Raw genomic sequence first — 18,342 nt, 5'->3', positions numbered from 1 at the left:
CCTCCACAAACGAAATATCTCCATAAGGAAGCATACTTGTAGATTCAACAAATAAACAACGGAGAGAAAAGGCCGAAAAATCCCTAATGAATTTCAAGAATTTTAATATTGCTTTCAAATTTTGGCACAAAACCAGCAGTTTCAGGGCAGGGGGGGGGGTAAAGTTGATTAACATTGACCCCCAGTACTCAACTGGTACTTTTTTATCAACCCTGAAAAAAATGAAAGGCAAAGTTAACCTTGGCAAAATTTGAACTCAGAACATGAAGATTGGGCAAAATGCCGCTAAGCATTTCACCTGGCACAGGTAACAGTTCTGCCAGCTCACCCCCTTAAGAATTAAATATTAATCATTAAACTTGTTAAGCACCCATTTATTCGTCCTGGTAGCAAGTAGCTACCATTTTATATAAAATCATTTTAATGTCCACTTTTCCATGCTTGCATGAGTTAGACAAAATTCATTGAGGCAGATTTTCTCAGGCGGTGGTCCTTGGATCAAGACCTTTGGTAGTTTCCAAGCAATGTAATATTTTCCCATGGGGCCTGACATATGTCCATGTCAGATTAGAAACCAAGGACACTGCTTACATGACAGTGACACTCATATCTATTGCCTGATGCCAAGAACTCCACTCACACACACACATAAGGCTTCTCTTAATTTCCATTTATCAAAATCTACAAAGATCTGATTATCCTAGGGCTATAATGGAAGACACTTGCCCAGGTACTGCATAATGGTTCTGAACCCAAACCACGTCAGTAGGAAGCAGACTGCTTGACTACACAATTATACCCGTACCTATCTACATCAGTATCTTACTGGGAGATGCTCTCATTGGGTTAATCCTAAAATCATCTTCACAGCAACACATGAAACCACGTGATCCGACAACTATTCAACTCAGCTATACAAATCAAATGGATTTCAATACTGATGTAGAGCATTTATTTTCACATTTCCACAACTTGTTAATGAGGAAAACAACAAAATTCTGTTGCAAAATGGCAATTTTGCGATTACTCTAACCATCAGTTTTCGCTCATCTAAATTTAAAATAATTCACTCTTAGCTTTACTAATGAAAACTTCAAGTTTTCTTGCTTATGTCTTAAAAATAACTTTAAGATGTTTTATACAGTAATTTTTTCAAATTCAGTCACTGTTTATGGCAGATTCTTTGACCATTACTGTCAGTACATATTTATAACAAAAACCATCCAAGGGAAATTTTTGAAATATTAAGCTTAAAGAAACCCTAATTAAATTTTTCATTATAAAATGACAAAGAAAACCAGACAATTTTATTGTATGAGAAAAATCTAACATCAAATTAAAACCCTTTGGGGAGGGGTGAAACAAAAAAAAAAAAAAGACCCTTATAAGAACTATTATTATTAACCTGGAATTGGTTTCAAAATGATTTAAAACCCTCAATACTACACCTGAAGTGATTGATTACTGAATGTTACCCGATTAATTAGGTTTAATTGAAGGAAAAAAAAAAAAAGGAAAGAAAAAAAAAAGGAAAGAACAATCATGTTTTTAGCATGCAAGCAAACCTGTGGTTGGATTAGAAACACAGTATTTAAAAAAAAAAAAAAAAAAAAAAAAAAAAAAAAAACTGCAACTAAATGCACAAGACAGATTTTAATAGTCTATCAGAACTATAAAGCCAGCCAGAGAAGGCTATTGATTGTTGGATGAGGCAACTCCAAGACATAACACATGCGATAACAGGGCTCCCATGCAGATTAAATTATCACAGATTTAGGTTTAAGCTTATATATACTAAGCAATTTCAACTCCCCACCATTCCCCAAATTCAAAAAGATCAAATTGTTCTAAGCAATTCATAAAAGATTGTCATCGCATCTGTTCCACTGAGAACATCTCTACAGGTAAAAATTCAGGTAAAAAAAAAAGTCAAATCAAAAAACAAAAACAAATCAAATTCAAAGAGCAAAAAATCAACCTAGAAATGAAAAAGAGCAGTGGGGGAGGGAAGAAGGGGGCCAGGAATAATGACAATGTTTCGAGGCAATAAGACTGGCAAGGAGGAGCCCAAGGAGAGTGAAAAAAGGGGAATTTGAAGAAGGGGTCGGAAGAGACAGAGAGGAAAAAAAAAAAAAAAAAAAAAAGAGTTGCAGGCTAAGATAAGAGGGCAGGTGCAGCTAGAGTGAATTCTAAGCTGTCAGAAAAACCATGACACACAGCTGAAACTGCACGGCACTTCCCAAACTTACGGGTGGAGGAAGGTTGTGCTGCAGAGGCGGATGGTTTAGAAGTGTCACGATATGTGCCGTTAATGATAGCTAGCTCCATGAGTTGTCGTTTCTTTAAGTCATCCTCTCCTTCGGGCTGAAAAAGGATCACAAGGAACACAGTTGTAAAGAACATGACTTAATAGAGTATGTACACAGCATGCACTATTTAGCAAACTTACGATGGATGGATGAACCAGTTTTGAAATCCCGGTAAGTTCCATTTAAGATAGCAAGCTCCATTAATTGCATTTTCTTGAGTTCATCCTCCCCCTCAGGCTGAAAGAAAACAAATGGGGTGCAGGGGTGATTAGAAGCGAAGAACAATTAGTAAGTGGAGTGGGGGATGGGTGGGAAAGTAGGGCAGCATTGCAAGAAACTAAGAATACAAAGGCTACAGCTAGGGCTCGATGGAAGCAGATGACATCAGCCTCTCACTAACTTCTCTAGCACAGAAACATTCCACACTACATCTAAAGTTACGACTATCATCAGTATTGGTGGGGGATGTGGTAAGAAAGAACTTTGGAGAGAAATACACAGGGGGGTAACATCGTGATTCTTTGGGGGCAGGGGCACGGTTTTGATAAAAACTGGACATAGTCTAAATTTAGTATTAAGCTATATTAAATGTTTTGTAAATAAATATATAAAAATTGAAGACCAGTGAAATGGAAAGGGGGGAAAAGAAAAAAAAAAATCAAAAATATAGGCGTGGCCGTGTGGTAAATAGCTTGTTTACCAACCACATGGTTCCGGGTTCAGTCCCACTGCGTGGCACATTGGGCAAGTGTCTTCTACTATAGCCTCGGGCCGACCAAAGCCTTGTAAGTGGATTTGGTAGACGGAAACTGAGAGAAGCCCGTCGTATATATATGTATATGTGTGTGTATGTTTGTCCTCCCCCCTAGCATTGCTTGACAACCGATGCTGGTGTGTTTATGTCCCCGTCACTTAGCGGTTCGGCAAAAGAGACCGATAGAATAAGTACTGGGCTTACAAAAGAATAAGTCCCGGGGTCGAGTTGCTCGATTAAAAGCGGTGCTCCAGCATGGCCACAGTCAAATGACTGAAAGAAGTAAAAGAGTAAAAGAGAGAGTACCCAAGGAGAGTTTTCCCCGTTAGAACAAACCCCCTCAGCTCAAATTGTAAAGCCCCACTCACTTTTATGAAGTGTTTAACCCTTGTTTATATTGTTTTTGAATTAATCATACATCATCTTGTAGTTTAGATATTTCAATAATGTGATGGTTTAGTTTCAGAATGACATTGTAGGGCTGAGGTGAGAGGCCGGATCTGGCCAGTTTCAACATGAAACAGGTTAAATATTTTGGTATATGGTTGGTTTGAAAGCTAAAGGGTTAAACCGCCCTCTATATTTAACGAAGCTCAGAGTCAGAAAAGTTCCCACTAAGGAAATTTGCCATAGGTTTCCCCAGCAAGTCTTATGCAAATGGCATTTTTTTTTCTTTTTCAATGTGAGTCCCTCCTCTTCACTTGTGGATCCTTCAGAATTTAACGACTCTGAAGAGCTGCAGTTCAATGAAATAAAATGCCAACAGTCAACACCAAGCATCAGTGATTCTCATCCAATTATTAGTGCCATGCTGTAAGTATATGCAAATTACTCCAAATGGACTCAGGTAGGCAAGATAGTTACCATGGCAGCCACAGACCCCATGAGTGTGGACAGGATTTTGAAATTTCTGGAAGAAATGTCTGAAATAACTACCTTTGAGAAACCAAAAGTTATTACTACTTTTTAAAATATTTTTCGGATTGGTATGGGCTTGAAAACAACAGTTGCTGGAGAGGGAAAGAGAGAGAGACTGTGTGTGTGTGTGTGTGTGTGTGTGGTGTGTGTGTGTGTGTGTGTGTGTGTGTGTGTGTATACACACACAGGGGTGTGCAGAATAGACAGCTGGTAGAACGTCTTGAGATGTAAGCAGCAGGTGAAAGGAAATTTTGAAAGTAAGTCAATAACGATGAAGTCTGAACCGGAGTCCTGATTGAGTAGGGTGTTTGAAAGTTTAACACCCACTGCAGCAGGACGATGTATTCTGATCCGTCGCAAGTGCTAGACTGTGCCGACAGCATTAAAACTGCGCATGCAGTTTTTAGTCATCAAGGAGGGTTTTATTGTGCCATGTGTACTGTTGCAATTAGCACCCTTCCTCGTCCCAGGACAAATGGTCTCACATCTCAGCTGTTACGAAGTCCATAAGGATTTTGATCATATTCCAAAAGAATGACTACATCTATATCTATAATAAATGAATGAATGCTTGCACTTCTTAAGCTGTTATACCATAAGCACAGCGTCCCAAACCTCATTGACCTGTCTTTGTTAAACTCTATCCTAACAGGTTTTTCTTTAAATCCAATGGCACAGAGAAACTACTGGGACTTCAACCAACAACTGTGCCACCTGTGTGCTCCCCTGTGCATTTTCTTTGTGTCAATCTGTTTTTCTTTGTACTTTACGCCTCTCTCTCTCTCATGCACACACTTGAATTATCACAATCCACTCTACTTTTTTTTTTACATTTTACTAATTAACTTAATGTGGGCAACCAGACATACTCCCACTATCAAACTATTAATAGCATTTCTCAGTGGTGGTGCACTAACAGAAATATTTCTATTTTCATCTATATTTTGGGGATGATATTCACATAAGAATCCTCCAGAATATATATATATATACACACACACATATATATATATATGAGAAAATCACTTCTAACTGCTTTAGAAATGCAGTCACAAAATCATATCACCTGCAGTTCATACAGCAATTTTAGTGGCATGACAATTTGATCACTCAGAGTCGATATATATATATATATATATAATCATTTGTGCAGGAGTGGCTGTGTGGTAAGTAGCTTGCTTACCAACCACATGGTTCCTGGTTCAGTCCCACTGCGTGGCACCTTGGGCAAGTGTCTTCTACTATAGCCTCGGGCCGACCAAAGCCTAGTGAGTGAATTTGGTTGACGGAAACTGAAAGAAGCCCATCATATATATATATGTGTGTGTGTATGTGTGTGTGTGTGCGTGTGTTTGTCCCCCTAGCATTGCTTGACAACCGATGCTAGTGTGTTTATGTTCCCCGTTACTTAGCGGTTCGGCAAAAGAGACCGATAGAATAAGTACTGGGCTTACAAAAGAATAAGTCCCGGGGATCGAGTCGCTCGATTAAAGGCGGTGCTCCAGCATGGCCGCAGTCAAATGACTGAAACAAGTACAAGAGTAAAAGAGTATGCCTTTTTTCCCCATGAGTTGGACAGTTTGTCAAGAGCAGACAAGCCACAGGGTACAAGCAGGTTCTATGACTGTTTTGGCACAGTTTCTGCAGCTGGACGCCCTTCCTAATGCCAACCACTTAAGAGTAATAATAGTATCTGAAATCAGTAACTACGCACACACACACACACATACAGAAGGAAGGAAGGAAGAGAAAGAAATCACTGCTTTTTAGAGAAAAAAAGCGCAGGAGATATGAATAGCAGAACCACAGCAAGTTTGCGATACTATTGATAGGGATGAGTGGGGAGTTATCATGCAGTTTTCTCTTAAAAATTTACAAGTGTGATGGCAGAAGGGGAAGTGTTTAAGTGTGTAGGGATGGGGGGTGAAAGGGGGTAAAAAAAAAAACAAGATAAACATGCAATAGAGAAACTATAGAGAAATTTAAGTAATATATATTCAAATATGAATTTATTTACAATTTTTTTTTTTGTGTATTTTAAAAAAAAGCATGCAGTTTGCTGCCAGGAATTTTCTTTTTTTTTAAATTTTAATAGAAACTTTACATATATTTATATATACTTTTTTTTTTTTGCAATTTCTTTCACTGAACGAACAAGTTGCTTGTTATACTAACATCTACATAAGACACACACACACACACGTTTTGAGTTTAAACGACAACATGAAAGCGAGTGTGGAGGAGGGGGGGAAGGGGGACAAAAAAAAGGTGTTTTGCAAATATCACATTTCAGGAAAAGAAAAAAAAAACAAAAAAAACAAAACTGAAGCAAATGGAGAAAAAAAAAGGAAAATAAAAATTACAAAAAATTACTATAAGTACCAAAGTGCAAATATTTAAAAAAAAAAATTTTTTTTTTTTTTGGTTAAAAGCAACTGGCAACCTGTGAAATTGGAATTGAAGAGCCACAGAAGACAACAGCTAAGAAACATTATCACCAATATATAATATATATATAAATATATAGCAAATAGAATGTGAAGGAAAAATAAAAAAAAATAAAGTGGAAATAATAATATAAAAATATAAACAAAGAAAGCTTTACACCTATGTTTGGGAGATAGTCATGCAAGAACCTTCCAGAATATATATATATATATAATACACACATCTAGAATATATATATATATATATATATATATATATATATATATATATATATAATATACATATATATACATATGTATATGTACATATGTGTGTGAGTATATATGTGTATGACACACAATATAGATTTACTTACATGTTTGGAATCAAGTTGACAGTCCTTCCTCGAAGCATGTAATAAAAATTGTTGCAGGATTCTTAAACAATAGTTTTAGAAATCTAATACAAGCAAACAAATGACTAATCTCTATTATTTTTGCTTTGTAGGAAAAAGAAAATAATGTTTTGTTTTTTTTTTTGCATTTTTACCCATTTCCTTTAAAAAAAAATCTCTTAAGATGTGGCTCCAATCACCACAACATTCAACAGAACAGGAAGAATAAAATAATGAAAATAAAAAATGTGGAAAACACCATTATTACACATACCAATTATTATTACTTTTCTATAGGTTTTGGCCGGTTTCAGTCATTGGACTGCAGCCATGCTGAGGCCATTGCTTTCGTCATGTATTTAGACATTTATACATATCAATCTTTCCCAGCACTCCTAGTACTTATTTTATTGATTACCAGACTAGAATACAGGACATTAAGAAACAAATACACACATTATGAACTACTGTACCATTTCTATGGTGCCAAATCCCAGCCATGGAGTACAGGTTAGCTTGAAATTATAGAAGACGCTTTCGCAAAAAGTCACATGTTAGGACTGAACTGGGTAGTTGCAAAGTGAACCTGTTAATCACACAACCATCCTGTGTACAGCTAAGAATTTCCACAAGTAAAACCCATTCACAGACAAAACAGATTTCTGCATGAAGGGTTTTCTATGGGATGACCTGTAGGTCATCAAGTCAGTACTCAGTACATAACTGCATTTTGGCTATTGAAAAACTTCCTATGAAAAACAGTTTGACTTACATTAGTAGGAGAGGATTTTTTTTTTAAGGGTCTTTCGTGCCTCATGTGATAAGTTAGGTCTGTCTTCAGTCTCTCTTAAGCCCTTAAGGTGAGGGCTTAATCAGGTTTCCATGGAGTATAAGTGACAGATTATAAATTATAACATTCCTCCACCACTGAATGGGATGCCAGTCTATCACAGGGTTAACTGCCCAACTAATGCTGGAACCTATTCACAACTGAGTGGACTGGAGCAACATGAAGTGAAGCGGTTTTTTGGGGTTCTTTTTTGCTCAAGAACACAATGTAGTGCCCAATACAGAAATTCAAACTGATCTTAAGACTGGAGCATAAATGTAATACACAACTACACCAAACACCTGCACTCTCATGCTAAGTACTAAGACCAAATCTTCTAGAGGTCTTGGAGAAGACCTCTTGATACATAAACCCTAGGACAAAGCTTTGGTGATGAAATGGTGCCATGTACCTGACAGTGAACAGAGGAAGAGCAAGGATGAAATGGCATGGCTTGATTTCACATAGTTCTGACACAACCTGACATTCCATTGTGTTTGAAAGACAGAAGATGATCACTTCAGATCCATACAAGATTATGATCAGGATTAGCATTGCTACAGATTGATTCTTTTGAATCCCTATAGCTAGCTAATAATTCTTCCATATCTTGCCTTAACTGTAGTTAAACTCTTAGGGTAATTAACCCTTTAACATTTAGATTCTGTCAAATCTGATGCTTAATTTATTCACATTGTTTTGTGTTAATCATAGATTATCTCAGAGATTCAAAATCTCAATGCTGTGATTATTTTCAGAATGACATTGTATGGTAGGTGTGAGAGTCCAGATCTGACTGGTTTAAACTTATGCTAAAGGGTTAATAAAGAAAAGAAAATCTTAAACTTTTCCTCAAATATCTCTGCAGCCACATTAAGACATTTTCAATCAAAAGTACAAAACACAAAACGGTACAAAACGTTTTTGGCTGAATGAGAATTTCCACAGAAACAAATTCACACAATCCTAAAGCTAAGTGAGGCTGGCACTAATATTAGGCAAGGCGGAACACAAAACTCAAGTTTCAAGATTAGGTAAACCTTATATGTTTGCATTCATTTATATACTAAAATATAATGAATATACTGGGAATAATTACTGAGAGAAAGGAACAATACTTAGTCCTTGGACTGTGGCCATGCTGGGGTAGTCCTTTCTCAGCTATAGTCTAATACATCAAATGATGAGAGGTTAAGTCGACCTGATAGATTTTGAACACAGAACATGTAGGACATAACCATATACAACAAGGCAGTTTTGTCCGTGCTCTGCCGACTGCTATATTATCCTCTGATGTGAAATGTGGAAAATGAAATACTCCAAAACTGAGAGCAGTATTACAAAGCAAGAATGCTTAGAAAATAAGAGAAATGCCAATAATTTATTGGAGTAAACAAGACTAAGAGGAAAATGAGGGGAACAACTTTTGTACTGATGAAAAACAAGGAGTAATTAATTATAAAGGTACAAATGTGAAATTAGCTAAATAAACTAATGGTGGTGGTGGTGGGACGAGAGAGAATGAGAAAGAAAGGAGGGAAAATCCTCCTCGTAAAATTTTCAAGAGCATATAAAATTTTTATTTATCTTCCTGGTCACAGGACACTAAAAGGAAACTTTTAAAGAAGAAAAAAAAAAATCCTACAGAAAATAAGAAACCTGAGAGACTAAATATTTCAGATAAGTAAAGGAAGCTAAGGTCATGCATTTCCATATTAGAGAGATCTTAGAATTGACAAGCAAATAGTGTTACAAAGAAAAGATATGCATGAAATATTATCTCTGCTGCACCCCACCCGTCAGATTCAGGGTGAAAATAAAAAAATTTTAATTAGTTTTTTTTTTTTTTTTCCACTTTAATCAAGCAACAAGGAAAAAAAAAAGAGAAAAAGACTAGTTTGCTTTATTAGCTTAGTTAGAACCCTTTCCATGCTGTGATGAAAATTTAGTCACCAGAGAGAAACACTAGTCTTGTAATACAGATTTGCCATTGGCTTAGTAAATTCATTATTATGATTATTTTTATTAATAAATTACATTATTATAATATCAGCAGTCAAAAAAAAAAAAAAAATCAAAACTAAGCAGAATTAAGCAATTTTTAGAACCTACTGTTTTAGAAAAAAAACTAACAATACTTCCTCCCCTCTTTCCCCGTCTGCCAACCCCGCCTTCAGATACCCGCATTTACCAAATACTTTGTCTACTCAAACCAGCTTAAAAAGACAATTATTACTGTGTTACTTACTGCTGGCACCAACAGTCGTTTCACTTCTTCGACAGCCTTCTGTAACTTGATTTCTGCTCTGTTACGTGTGTCTTCTACAGTGATGAGTACATGCAACTCTTCGTTCAAGTGTTCCCAGTTTGGCTTTCCCCGATTCAACTCCTCCTGCATAGTAGGAAAATCCAAAAGCCAGTGAGCGAACAGTCAAGAAGCCCGGCAAAAGTTAAAAAGGTATCGGCACACTTGGTGCCGTTTCAATTATTCAAGTACAAGTCGGGGAGGGAGTTCCTCAACATTTGGCAGCTTAGTAGCACCCCACTTTCACAGAATGGCATTTTAACATCTCTTCCCTTGTGTTTTTGTAAAGACAAAAGAAAAAGTTTTTAAATCGAACAGGAGCTAGTGCACAAAATCTTTCTCATCCAACCTGTCTCTCTCTTATACATTTGCATGAATTGGGTGCAACGTGGCTATGTGGTTGAGAAGCTTGCTTCTGAAACATGGTCTTGGGTCCAGTCCCACGGCATGATGCCACCTTCTGAGCTTTCTACCGTAGCCCTGGGCTGACCAAAGTCTTGTGAGTGGATTTGGTAGACAAAAACTGAAAGAAGCTCATCATGTGTTTGTGTGTGTACGTGTGTGTACTCTCTCCCTTGCCCCAGTGTGTGAATAAACATCACTATCATACAAGCGATGCTGTTTGTTCCTAGTCTCCCATGGAAAATGTTAACTTGCTTGGAAATGTAAAGGTTGGGGACAGGAAGGGATTCTGGCCTTAGAAAATTTAACTCGACAGATTGTCTGACTCCTACAAGAATGAACATTGAATGATGATGGCATCTCTATGTCCAATATTTATGGAAATCGCTCCATAATTACATATCAGACTTTGTGGCACCATCAGTCAAGTTTTGTTCTCATCGATAACAAAATCCTATTCGTATATTAATCCTAACAAAGCTTTTACTTTTTTTTTTAAATGCATTTGGTTTACATAATCCCTTGTGGGTTCACAATATCCTGAAAGGGTGGTGATACAATCCAAGCTAATGCATTGAAAGTTGCAATTTAAAGCTGTGAATAGACACCTTGGCCCTGAACTTAGAGTTTAAATTCTTGACTCTGCCTTTTGAACTTTACCACTGTGTGTGTGTGTGTGTATAAACACACTACTCATCATGAGACAAGCTATGTATAGTATTTATGAACTAGAAAAACTTAAAGCTAGCTTAGTTTATTTAGTTCAATAGACATTCACACACAAATGTGTGTGTGTGTGTGTGTGTGTGTGTGTGTGTGTGTGTATATATATATATATATATATGTACACAAACACACGCAGAGTGCGGACAATATTCGTTCACATGACTATCTCAAGAAAAAAGTATTTGTTTTTTCAGATATATTAATCAAATTTGGGTCACTTTGTCCTCATGGCACATGTGTGTGTGTGTGTGTGTGTGTGTGTGTGTGTGTGTGTGTGTGTGTGCGTGTGTATTTATGTAGCCTACTTTAGTCAGGGGTGGCCTTGCATTGGCACAGCTTATGTGCAAGCTCAAAGAAGGCTTTTTTTTTTGTCCTCACTTCTTGACTGGCAATTGGTTATGCAGGCATATTTCTCTTCAATGTTTTATCTAGGAGAAAAGATTGCTGGACTTGGACCTATACAGCTTGGCACCACTAGCCTCATAGCAGATATTGCTTTTAGAATGCAAAGAGCAGGAACTGATACCATGAGCTATGTCAACTGACTTAACATGTTCTGCCAGTCCACTGTCCTGAACTTATTTTCTTTTTAAAAATCAGTCCTTAAAAGGATGAAAAGCCAAGTTGACCTCAGTGAAATTTGAACTCAGATCAGAGTTATAAGACAATCTACTCCACACCAACAACTCAGCCAAATAGTTAAGATTATTAAAAAAAATTTCTAGGAAGTGGTATTGTTCATGACTGGTAGAAACGTTTGCACGCCGGGCGAAATACTTAGCGGTATTTCATCTGCGTTACGTTGTGAGTTCAAATTCCGCCGAGGTCGACTTTGCCTTTCATCCTTTCGGGGTCGATAAATTAAGTACCAGTTACGCACTGGGGTCGATGTAATCGACTTAATACCTATGTCTGTCCTTGTTTGTCCCCTCTATGTTTAGCCCCTTGTGGGTAGTAGAGAAATAGGTATTGTTCATGACTTGGAATATCAGTAGCAGGCTAACCTCTACAGTGAAATAAATAAGTCAAATACTCTCAACAGCAGTTAGTTGGCATAAGTCAACTAGGTCAATTTCCTTTCAGCAGCTAGTTTGACATCTTGTCAAATAAATAGGTCATTGCCACATTTTAGCAGCAAGTTGGTTGACATCTGTCACTTAGTCAATGCCCTTGACCTTCAGTATCTAGGTTCATACCTAGACAGAAAAATATGGGGAGGAAAGAGAATCCTGGAGGTTTGCAGCTTTGAAGGGAGAATGACCGGGAGACAAGGGCAGAACCTGAGAGAGCAGCTGAGTCATATTTGGAGTAATAGGGAGCAAGGACTGATGTGCTGTGAGACTGGAAGAGGGTCATACAGCTATTAAGTTCACAGCAACGAAGTAATAGAAATAAGGGGGCAGGGCAGTGAAACAGAACATCTGAACGGCAAGCTTATTGGTCATTGCATGTTGGCAAGTGAATTGTTGCTGTGTGGTAAGTAGCTTGTTTACCAACCACATGGTTCTGGGTTCACTCCCACTGCGTGGCACCTGGGGCAAGTGTCTTGTACTATAGCCTCGGGCCGACCAAAGCCTTGTGAGTGGATTTGGTAGACAGAAACTGAAAGAATCCTGTCGTATATATGTGTGTGTGTGTGTGTGTGTGTGTGTGTTTGTCCCCCTAGCATTGCTTGACAACCGAAACTGGTGTGTTTATGTCCCCGTTACTTATCGGTTCAGCAAAAGAGACTGATAGAATAAGTACTGGGCTTACAAAAGAATAAGTCCCGGGGTCAAATTGCTCGATAAAAAGGCGGTGCTCCAGCATGGCCGCAGTCAAATGACTGAAACAAGTAAAAGAGTAACGCTCAAATGGCCTCCCTTCAGATGTGATCTAGAATTTGTTTTGCAGCTGTACAGTCCAAGCATATGCAATATTCTAGAGACATTGAGGCTAGGTACAAAACAACATGAAGGCAACGGTGCAAAGCTTAGGAGGGGATGGAAAGAGAAAACCCTCATAAAAATCTCTTTTGAGAGAGAAACTGAAGTTTCGTGCACAATTTTTCTTTTTTTTTAAATGAACATTGTCAAGTATGGTGCCGATCAGACACTGAACTCAAATATTTCTTATAAACAGATATCAAATAAGGTTTCTAGTCTAACAATGGACTGTTTAGTAGACTTCTGACTGAACACACAACAACAGGGTATATGATAATATAGTCCAGTTTTCATAACAATTAACCACGTAACCCACCTTTTCTTTTTGTTTTTAATTTAATCCAAGTTGGGGGGTGATTTGAGTTTTCAATACAAAATCCTTCCTCACGTAAAAACAGCTATGTTTGCTTTGGAGAAAAAACTCAGCACTCATTTCAATAACCATGAGATTGGTATTGAACAATCTCGCACCTTAAAATGATGCCGTCATTGTGATGCAACTGAAAAACGGGTCTTTAGACTTCATTCCTATGTTGCATTTTTCAGCAATAAAACCTTAAAATCTATAATTCCCCACCAGACCATATTTAATTCTTGTTTGTTTAATGCTAGAATATAAAGGTTTTTACAATTGCAAAAACCAAAATGCCATAGCCAAGTTTAGTTCTGACACTTGCCCTCTTTCCTAGCTAGCCCTAAGACATTTTCTCCGGAAAAGTATTTCCAGGCAATGGGTAGAAGATATATATCTTGGTTATTGTTAAGTAATTAGAATTAGTAAAATAACATTAAGAAAAAGTTAAACAGAAAGTAAGAATGAAAAATAAAGCAGTTCAATTTCAAACGCTGAAATTGTTGTGAATTCCTGTGCCACATGCATCCAAAAATCACCCCAGGTTGAGTTTTTGTTTAATTAATTTTTTTAGTTTCCTTAAAAAGCAACTGATTAGAAGCACTTAAAATGAAGTGCAACAATTCTGGTAAATAGACTGAGAGAATTTCCTTGTGAAAAGCTAATGGAATATTGTTTCAATGTCCATTTTTCCATGCTTGCATGGGTTAGTTGGAATTCGTTAAGGTAGGTTTTTCTATGAGCAAATTGCCCTTCCTGTTGCCAACCCTGACTGCTTCCAAAAAGTTAGTATTTGTTCTTGGTTGGACATGTTTTCATGGAAGACTGGAAATAAACGATACTGCTTGTATGAAAATGATACTCAAAACTATTAAAGGGCGTCAAGCTGAGGCACACACACGAGAGGTTTCTTTCAGTTTCTGTCAACCAAATCCATTCACAAGGATTTGGTTGGTTGGAAGGCTTGCCCAAGGTGCCATACAGGGGGACTGAACCTGAAACCATGTGGATGAGAATTGAACTTCATACCTACACCGTCATGATGCACTTCCTAAAATTTCCCCAACATTTGTTTAGAATCCTACTGTTGTCTCCCATAATCAGACATTTTCTTATTTTTTTTTTATCTTTTTACTTGTTTCAGTCATTTTGACTGCGGCCATGCTGGAGCACCGCCTTTAATTGAGCAACTCGACTCCCGGGACTTATTCTTTGAAAGCCCAGTACTTATTCTATCGGTCTCTTTTGCTGAACCGCTAAGTGACGGGGACATAAACACACCAGCATCGGTTGTCAAGCAATGCTAGGGGGACAAACACAGACACACACATACATATATATATATATATATGATTCTTATGGTATTATCTTACTCATTGATGTGTACTGTTTTATTCTGTTTGATCTGGATGTTCCTATATAATTAGTTAATAAATTATATGAATTGGTATTATCTAGTAGTTGATTGATTAAAATCTATTCCTCCATTTTCTTGTTTTGTATATGTATGTATATATATATATATATATATATATATATATATACACACACACACACACACACACATATATACGACGGGCTTCTTTCAGTTTCTGTCTACCAAATCCACTCACAAGGCTTTGGTCGGCCCGAGGCTATAGTAGAAGACACTTGCCCAAGGTGCCACACAGTGGGACTGAACCCGGAATCCGGAACCATGTGGTTGGTAAACAAGCTACTTACCACACAGCCACACTCCTGCACCTAACATTTGTCTAACATTTTTCAGAACAATTAACTGAGACTAACTAACCAACCTCAGAAGAAATTGAAAATTACAGCAACAGACTGAGTTGACGTTTGAACTGGTTCGTAAGAGGTGGGTGAAAGAAACCAAAGTAGTGAAATGCATTCAGTCCCAAAAGCACACACAGCATTGTCCTTATTAGTCATATCCACTCGCTTCCAGGAAGTGGAAATGATAAAAGTATCAACCAGTTCTTGATAAGAGCAATTGGTGTTCAAAGTAGCAAAATAGCTATAGAAACCCAGCTATGAAAACATTTGCTCGGAACTGCCAAAGAACTAAACGTTTGCACAGATAATTGAAATTAATAAGTTACCAACCAGAACCAGTATAGACATAAAAAAAAAAAACTGGTTGAATGGTAATTTCAGCCCCTGCCCTCTCCTCCTTCTCCAGCCAAGGAGAATGAAAGGGTTACGAAAACTGAATTTGTTATTTTTGAAGGCAAAGTACTTGTTCCTGGGTGACTTATTATACAAACAATACATCAGGACTTTGATAAACGATGATGACAGGAACCTTAAAGTAAATAAAAAAATTTAAAAAATAAAAAAAAAAAAAACTGGTTGAATGGTAATTTCAGCCCCTGCCCTCTCCTCCTTCTCCAGCCAAGGAGAATGAAAGGGTTACGAAAACTGAATTTGTTATTTTTGAAGGCAAAGTACTTGTTCCTGGGTGACTTATTATACAAACAATACATCAGGACTTTGATAAACGATGATGACAGGAACCTTAAAGTAAATAAAAAAATTTAAAAAATAAAAAAAAAAAATCAATTTGCAAAAGGTGCCATCTTGTTTAGCAGTTCAACGATGGGCAACCAGCTGTAAAAATATTTGCAAATTTGAAGATTTACATTGTTGGGAGCAAACAATCCCACCCTGTAAGAGTCAAGACCATTTTCACCAAAATGCACTGATTTCAAATGTGTCCCAGTTAATGTTTCTATGAAACCGTCTTAACTAATATCTCAAGTGTGTGTGTGTGTGTGTGTGTGTGTGTGTGATATATAAAATCATTATTTTATTAAAAGTCACTTTCCTATACTTGCATGGGTCTGATGAAGTTTTTTATTTAGGCAGATTTTCTACAACCAGATGCCAACTCTCACCCGTTTCCAAGCAAGGTAATATTTTTCCCCCCATCCCATGATGTGAGGTGTTTCTGCAGAATATTGGAGAGGAACAATTCATTTTTCAACAATTGCATGATGTCAAGATAAGGAGGTACGAACATATACACACTAACACAAAATTAGTTTCTTCCAGTTTCCATCTATCAAATCCATCCAGGGGCCATAGTAAAACACACTTGCTCCCCAGGGTATTGGACAATGGGACTGAACTCAAAATTATACAGTTGGGAAGCAAACTCCTAAACAACAAAGCCACTCCCCTCTTATATACATACATATTTCATGTCTGTTCCACATGCCACGATTAGACTTGTTTGGATGAGGTGTTATTTGAAGCCGGATTTTGCTGTGTCGCATACCTGTCTACAATTCCTTACCTGTTTTTAATATTCCAGAGGACTTCAAAAACGCAGGGTGACAAAGCACATTAACGATATCACTGCATGACTGCTGTTGACAAGTGCAGAATAGCAACACACACACACTCTAGGCTTCCTGCAGTTTTCTATCTTACCAAATTCTGCCACAAGGAATTGATTGGTTCTGACTATACTACAAAACAAATTCAGATAACCACACAGTCACATTTTCACATATACAGGTGCACACACACACAGAAGCTGAAATTATCTAAATACTTCAGGCAGCACCAAATTCTTGACAAAAATTTGTCAGTGTTCAATTGCCAAAATTTAATGGCTATTGAATCTAAAGACATTCCCCAAAGAACAGGAGGTGGGGAAATTCATATTCAAAAATCAATAAGCTAAATAAAGCAAGAATTTGTTTACTAGCCACTTTCATTTGGATAAACAAGTTGCGTAACCCCAAGCCAGCTATTAGGTGCATGGTATAAATCAATTAAGCAATTATTCAAGTGGAGGGAAAAAAAAACCTATAAAAATGTCACATGAAACCTCCTCTTAAAAGCCATATTTGGAATCATAATGGAACCAAATTGTAAGGACAAAGAAAAAATAGACCCCTAAAGAACTTACCTTTACCTTGTCCCGCATTGATCCTTTCCCTCGTACCATGATTTTACAGCCTGTGTATTGTTCGAGTTCTTTAGCAGTCATCCCTCGTGGGCCCAATATTCGTCCGACAAAATTGAACTGAAAAATTAAAAAGCACAATTAAAAACCAGCAACAAAAACAATATAGCAATGAGGTTGAACGGCAAAAACTTTTGAGGGTTAAACCCTTTAGCTTCCAGTTTTTTCTGTCAAATGAAATTCTTATTTATTAACATTGATATGAATTAGTCGGGCATTACTTTGTAGCTTTGAGATTTCAATTATCTGATTATTTATAGAATACTAGCACTATGACCTGGCAACGCTGGGTCATACTGCTAGTGCATGCATATACAGCTGCGTGCGTGCGCACATACACGCGAGTACTGTCCAAATCTCCGACCAATCACATACAGCTAGCTGGCATTCAATTGGCGTATCAAGTTTCGGGCATTTTGATTGGGTTTTGGATAGAAAATTCACAAAAAAGTCACTTCTATTGATTTTTTAATGGTTTTGCGGGGTGACTGGGGAAATGTAAATATGTGCACGACCACCGTGGACGGTTTTGAATGACCATAGAAAGTGCGAGCTCTCTAACTGAAAAATTGTGGATTTGTATAAAGGACACACACACAGACAGACATTTTGCCGTTTATATATATAGATTTTAGGGCAAATGTGAGAGACCAGATCTAACTAGTTTGAAGATAACAGATTATTTTGGTTGGAGGTGGCCACTTTAAATGGATAAACAAGTTGCATAACCCCAGGCCAGCTATGACTTGGACTTAGTGCAAGGCATAAATCAATTAAGCAACTATTTGAGTAGAACAAGAAATACAAATAAAACTATATAAAAATGTCACAAAGAAACCCTCACAAAGAGGCATATTTGGAATCACATAAAGGAACCATATTATAAGCCCCTGCCAAAAAAACCTAGCCATATCAATATCCTGTCTTTTGTGTTCAGACTTGGCCTCTCATGCCTACCCTACAATGTTCTAATTCTAAACAATTACATTTTCGAAATCTTGAAGCTGCAAGATAATGCACGATCA

At 37.3% G+C, this 18,342-nt stretch overlaps 1 protein-coding gene across 19 annotated transcripts in view; it reads right to left on the bottom strand.

Annotated features, from left to right (window-relative positions):
* Window positions 1–18,342, bottom strand: part of LOC115222370 (protein quaking-B) — a 106,613-nt gene that overhangs the window by 13,891 nt on the left and 74,380 nt on the right. For 6 of the 19 annotated variants that reach the window (XM_036511444.1, XM_036511447.1, XM_036511445.1 and 3 more), the window contains exons 3-6: window positions 17,261–17,377; window positions 9,880–10,023; window positions 6,785–6,820; window positions 2,250–2,364 (exon numbers count right to left, since the gene is read on the bottom strand). In XM_036511444.1, the coding sequence (XP_036367337.1) occupies window positions 2,250–2,364; window positions 6,785–6,820; window positions 9,880–10,023; window positions 17,261–17,377 (412 nt within the window). Of the gene's footprint in view, window positions 1–2,249; window positions 2,365–2,449; window positions 2,547–6,784; window positions 6,821–9,879; window positions 10,024–17,260; window positions 17,378–18,342 lie in introns of all 19 variants that reach the window. The other 13 variants (XM_029792566.2, XM_029792574.2, XM_036511451.1 and 10 more) reach the window with 4 other exon arrangements.

Source organism: Octopus sinensis, linkage group LG19 (assembly GCF_006345805.1).
Source record: "Octopus sinensis linkage group LG19, ASM634580v1, whole genome shotgun sequence".
Lineage (NCBI taxonomy): Eukaryota > Metazoa > Mollusca > Cephalopoda > Octopoda > Octopodidae > Octopus > Octopus sinensis.
This window is presented reverse-complemented; position numbering and strand designations above follow the sequence as displayed.